Source organism: Glycine max, chromosome 12, assembly GCF_000004515.6.
Source record: "Glycine max cultivar Williams 82 chromosome 12, Glycine_max_v4.0, whole genome shotgun sequence".
Taxonomy (NCBI): Eukaryota; Viridiplantae; Streptophyta; class Magnoliopsida; order Fabales; family Fabaceae; genus Glycine; species Glycine max.
In genome coordinates this window covers 2,955,638-2,961,976 of record NC_038248.2, presented here as the reverse complement: position 1 = coordinate 2,961,976, position 6,339 = coordinate 2,955,638, and the positions used below count along the sequence as shown (strand labels likewise).

The window sequence follows — 6,339 nt, the reverse complement described above, 5'->3', positions numbered from 1 at the left end:
TGCTAGCAAAAACAAGGCTTGTGTTTAATCCGGCAAAGAGACCACCATTAGCTATACACAAGTTTGAAACATTTGTCGAGTTTACTCATTAAACTGTATCAGTATTCAGAGTTTAACATCATGAGCAAGGTCAGCACTAGAAACTCCATGATTTGAAAACACCCTCTCCCAGAGTCTCTTTCTGTCAGCAACCAAAACTCACCAGCAAAACTTCTTCTGATAAGCAGCAAAATATAAATATCAGAAATTTGAATAACATACCTAAGTTTGCAATGATGTTCAGAAGATACAAAAGACAAACTTACCCGTAACCTAGCTTCTTCTTGACTATCAATGTAAGCAAGCAGCTCTTCTTGCCTCATTAGTGCTTCATAAAGAGCCTATTGAACAATCCAGAAAGTGCAAATGTAACAGTACGCTTCAGGTAAGGAAACAATAAGAAACTATGTATTCATCACATCTCCACGGCCATGATATGACATTTAGGGCATACACACCCAAACATACATAGGGGGGAAATAGATACATGCATAAAGAGAACAAAAGCACAACTGCAATAAGCAATTTGCATGATTCACCATGAAATGAAACTGTAAAGAAACTAAAATCTAAAATAATGAAACTTCCCTAACATAATTAGCATTAGCTGCATATCAGCATGAGCACATAAATACACTCGTTTAAACCAACAGACAAGACAAATATATACCTTTGGTTGGTGGAGAAGAGGTAATAGGCAAGAAAAACATATATTTTTCTCTTTCTTGGGTTTAATCCTTTAACTTCTAACAGTTATCACTAAACTTTAACAAGAAAAATATAGCATTGATTCATTAAGAATGTGCTCATCCGTATATTCACATAGCAGCCAGCTAACAGGAGCGAGCAAGGTAGGATTTTAGGTTTGAATTTAAAGATAATAAGCAAAAATAAGAAAGAATAAGTCAGGCAAATACCTCAATTTAATAGATTTTAGGTGATCATGACTGCAGTTTTTCAAAAAAAAAAAGGAAAAAATACATTATAGCATCCTACCTTTTTAGTTGCAATTAACTCTGCTTCCAAAGCATCCACCCGACATACAGCAGCATTTAGCAATTCTTCTTTCTCATAAGGCATCTCAGATGGCTTAGATTGGAGTGTGTCAACCTTCACTTCAAGCTCACCTAACCTTTTCATCATTGAGGAAAGGAGATTTGCCTCTGCATATGCTGGAGTTGGTGAAGGAGGACGATAGTCATCATTGTTTATTTTTGTTATATCAAGAGTAGGCTCTGAAGTGCCCTGATCATCATTAGATGATACGGCAGGAAGTTTCTTGGTCACACGGCATGCGAATGAATGGAAGAGAGTAAACAGCGTCATAAAGAAGACAGTTAGAGCTACCACAATCCGAGCTCGAATCCCTTCAGGGGGGTTAGGAGTGTCAGGGAGGGGAGGTTTTCCTGTAATGAAAATTTCAACTTAACAATCCTGGAGAAAATTACATCAAATAATTCAAATCAAGAAACCAGGCAAAGAACTAGGTCTTCCAAAAGCGTAAAGCCAGGACTTCTGGAAGTGTTTATATCCCAATTCCCAAATAAATTTCCTCAAACAGAAGTCTTTTGAGCTTTAAAGCATTGACAGAACACAAATACAAGGTCAGGGATCAACTGTTCCAAGATCTTAAACTCTTAAGTGAGGATCCTGAAATGGTTTGTCTCTAACTGACTAGAAATTTATACAATGCACCAGATATAATACACCATTTTCTTAAATTGAAATTCACTATCATGTTTTTCAAGTTGGTGAAAAAAAATTCAAATTTCAAAAGCTGAAAGCATTAGATCTTAAAAACAAGGGGGTGGATTGTTATTTAAGGCCATAAGTGATCAGTACACAGCTTACTGACAACCAGAGCATAAGTGTTTAAAAGAAAATCAAGTTCATGTCCTCAATAGCCTATCAAAATATCAGTTAATTTCAACCAAACATTGATTAGTCAGAATTCATTATTTAATTTAGCATAATCTTTTATATTATGACACAACATTATAGACCAAAGCTCATGACTTCAATACATTTAGAGCCATTGAATGCCCAGCAATGGTTAAAGCACAATTAGTGTCACTATGGTGAAAATGAAACAAGTTTCTATTGAGATTTAGAACAGAAAGCAGCTACAAAATTTTAATCAACAGGATTATTTTTAGAAGCATCTGTGTTGATTTTTTGGTGAATAAGCACCATGAGAAGATTCATACAAAGGCTAAGTAATATAATGATGATAATAATAAGCTAAAGTTGTTAACCTTTTGAAGTTTGAGACCTCTGGAGTGATGCTTGGTTCTTCCAGGCAGCATCAACAGCTTTGTCCACCATTGGTACATATTCATCATACCCAGCTAAGTTACCACCACCAGCAGAGCTCGACTTTCCAACTACCTTAGCCTGCAAAGAACACAAAAACTTCTGTATTAGGAATGGAGAAGGCAAATCCTAAGAACAATTTCATTGAGAAGCATTAAATTTTGATCATCCTCATAGTGATGATGATATCTTTAAATATAGTGAATAGCTTCTGTATATAAGACTATAAGTGCATTTAATCAAATACACATTAAACACACAGAATAATCGGTGTAAGAATTATCAAAGAAAATTTTGCAGCCAGTAAAATTATTAGATTGATTGTAGTTTTTCTGTGCACTGCCCATCCACTAATTGAAACTTCTGCCTTTTTAATTAAAACCATGAGAGTTAACAGATTCCAAGATCAACACTTACTTCCTCCCGAACAGGTGTCAACCTCAGGTGTGAGTAGCTCTTCGTCACTTTTGGAGAAGCTATATCTTCAGCTTCTGACCCTGATTCAGCTGTGGATGTGTCACTGCCTTTTACCTGCAAGAAAGAAGTGACATAGTCAATAAAGTTACACAATGAAAAAGGTGCAAATCAGCCCTCCACCACCCAGTTCAAGCAATAACCAGCCATACAACATCTTACCATTGGATATTGTGGTCTGGCATAGGCAATAACCTTCCCTTCACTGTTTAGAACTTTTACTACTGGCCTTGCTCGCCGTGCTTCACCACTGAGAATCATCTGCAAAATGTCCACATGCAATTAACAGTTAGCATGTAGTAAGATTGATATAGTAGAACACATGTTAAGGCTACTAAGCAGAAAGGTCAGTGTAAATAACCTTCAAAATTTCAGGGTTTTTCCAGGGTCCTTTATCAGATCTGAGGCAACCACCCTGATCTGCACAGGTACAGGTACCTCCCAGAAATTCTGGCAACTCACTTCATTAAGTGCACAAAAATATTAGGCATTTTAAAGGATGGTGCAAATTGGTAGTGATGCTTGAAAAGTAAAATACATCGATTGATTTACAAAATTTCTAATACGCAGATACAGAGAAATCGATCCAATATGTACCTGGCATCAATTATTTCAAACAATTTGCTTTGGTACTTGTTTCCGAGAACCTAAGTAATATTTCCATAGAGGCACCAAGCAATGTCAGCAGCCATAAGCCATCATGAAAAGAGCCTTAGGCAGCTACAATATAGCATTTCTACATACATGAATCTTTGAAGTTGTCTTGGGATCAAGGAAAGACTTGACAGTGTTCCATAGCAACCTAAATCCAGGGCCAGCATTTATGATAAACATTTGGCAGAGAGTCTGTATCATTAAAAAAAGAAATAAAAAATAAAAAATCAGCAATAGTTGAGACCTTAGTACATATTCTTCTTTAAAAACTTTTAATTTCATATAACCGATGAAATCAAAACAAGGGGCGTAATGTAACAAAATACACAGAAACCGACAGTGTTACACACCTCAGGGTAATTGTCACCATCAATCTTTTGTAACCGCATAATGAGATCCCGAGCAGACTTTGTAAAGTTCTTGAGGCCCTAAAAGTTGAAACTACAACATAAATTTCCCATATGTCACAGGAATCCACAGGCACATACAATGAGGAACAATTAACAGCAACATACCACGCCTTGAACATCTAGTATCGTGGTGCTTGAATCAATGTGTCTTTTGGCGGCAATTGTGCAAGCAGGAAACTTTATCTTAAAAGCTTTCTCAAACTCCTGCACATGGTATTTTACATATCTATCCATGGTCGTAACCTGCATAAGTTTGTTCGGATCCACTTTCCCAAGTCTCTCAATGTAAACAGGCCTTCCCTCCTTATCAACACCATGATGGCCATGTGGATAATACTTCACAACTTCATCTACTTCTTTGAACTCAAAATCCTAACGCAAACACAAAACATTAAGCCCAGAGGATGCAATAACAAACAAATCCAACCACCGCAGAGGCTAATCTTGTAACCTATTATAGTAAATATTATCCAAATTCTATCTACATTTACCTCCATAATAGTGTCAGTACCAAACTCCTTCCTCCATTGTAGCATATCAGCCCACATATGCTTTGCTCTTTCAATATCAAACTTCCTTGCTTTCAGGAACCTGTAAAAGTAAAAAAAATAAGAAGAAGAAAATTAAGCAAAACATTCCATTTCGGGAAATGAAGAAAATTACTTTGGGCAAGGCACACCTTAACATGACGTGGTAATCATCGTGTTTTTCAGGAAGCAATTCTTCCATGATCAAGGCTTGGCGAAATGCATCAACGGCCTGCTGCTCCTCGAAGTTCCGAACATCTTCGATCGAAACAGAGCTAACACGGCCATCGCTTTTTCTTCTGCTGCTCTTTTTCTTGAGCGAATGCTTGAACTTGGAGGACGCGTTAAGCGCTTTCTTCTTCAGAGATCCAATTCTCGTTCTTCTTTCATCTTCGGAGTTCTCAAAATCAGATCTCCTTTCTTTCTTCTCATCACTCCCGGAGAAACCTTCAAAACCTGCCAAAATAACCAAAACGAAACGCATAAGCGAAGATAGAAAAAAGCTAAAACCCTAAGAGAGAGAGAAGAGGAAGTTACAGGGTCTTGCGAAACGGTCGAGAGGGCCGGACATTGTGGTGTGTCAAGGGTCAATGTGCGGCGAGGGAAGCCACATTCAGCATTAAGAAAACCCTAATGGAGGGAGAAGAAGAAGAAGAAGAGCGCGAGTGATGAGAATATAGAAACGAGCGCGTGGAGCTGGGAATAAGAAGAGAATGTTTGGGAATCACGAGGTGGAGGAAAAGAATGGATGTTTCACTCAGACAGTGCTCTGTCTTAGCCTCACCCTCTCTGTCGCTCTCTGCTATTGCTACTGTTAGACTAGTATTACTTTTCCGGTTTCAACCGCCGAATAGCCGGTCAAATTTGGGAAAGCTGACACGTGGCGGTGGAAAGGCAATAAATTGGGAACGGCCCAATGATTTGGTCAGATTGCAGGCCTAATCGCTGGTTGCTACGGCTGACCAGAAAATTAAGAAAATTCTTGTCTTCGTTAATAAGGGGGTTGGTTGCTTTGTTCTTCTTTCTCTGAATCATTATTACCAATCATCTTCCAATTTAATTAAACCTTTCTCATCACTCAATTATTTGGTTCCCATGATAAAAAAAAAAAAAAAAGCAAAATAATACTTTCATTAAAATATTCTAAGAGTGTTTCAAAGTACAAACTATTAGGGTAAACATTAATAAATATCTTTAAAACATTAGTTAAAGAACTAAAAAATAAAAATTATTAAAATAAATAAAATTATGATATTTATGATTTTATTTTTATTTTCACAATAAATATTTTTTTTGAAATCTTGATCAATATTCTAAGGTTACATGTTAACATGATCTAATAATTATTATTAGTATTTTGTTAAGTGTTTTAATTTACTTTTATAACTGTAATGATAAATCTATACCAATAGATAAAAAAATATCTCTTTTAATAATTAACTTTTAGTCTCTACTTTTTCTTAATCTTTTTACCCCTCAATTATACCTCAATCCCCTTCCATCAAAATATTAATATTAGTTAAAGAATATAACGGGAAAACAAATATGTAGAGAGAAAGTAAAAGGAATATAACTCCCAACTCTCTTCAAAGTACGTGCACCAAAAGTAACAACTGATACACTCTATAACTATTCTCTTCAATCAACCGAAACTCAAAGCCTTATTCCTATTCTTCGGCCAAACCACAAAACTTTCTTCCGCAGAATGCAGTTAATGTTTACATTCATATTGGTGACAACACTCTCAACGCTAAATAAATCCTCTCCGACAAAGAGTGTTTTCAGTGCTTTGTTCTAAAATTCAAACTTTGTTAAAATCTCACTACACTGCAGATTTTCTTTCTTCTTTTTGAGTAAAAAATTCAACAGATGAATGAAGGCTATTATTTGCAGAGTCCCAAAGGACCCCACTCTCAGGCAGG

The 6,339-nt window shown here is 36.4% G+C and overlaps 1 protein-coding gene across 1 annotated transcript; it reads right to left on the bottom strand.

Annotated features, from left to right (window-relative positions):
* LOC100784405 (phosphatidylinositol/phosphatidylcholine transfer protein SFH8) lies at positions 1-5,440 on the bottom strand. The gene is made up of 14 exons (XM_003540956.3): positions 4,955-5,440; positions 4,570-4,873; positions 4,382-4,481; positions 3,996-4,262; positions 3,831-3,908; positions 3,571-3,672; positions 3,424-3,473; positions 3,188-3,287; positions 2,989-3,087; positions 2,770-2,883; positions 2,295-2,433; positions 1,036-1,445; positions 306-380; positions 1-216 (listed from the first exon to the last, which is right to left on the bottom strand). The coding sequence occupies exons 1-14, from the start codon at positions 4,986-4,988 to the stop codon at positions 199-201; spliced, it is 1,890 nt and encodes a 629-aa protein (XP_003541004.1). The 5' UTR covers positions 4,989-5,440; the 3' UTR covers positions 1-198.
* Between the last annotated feature and the right edge of the window lie 899 nt (positions 5,441-6,339).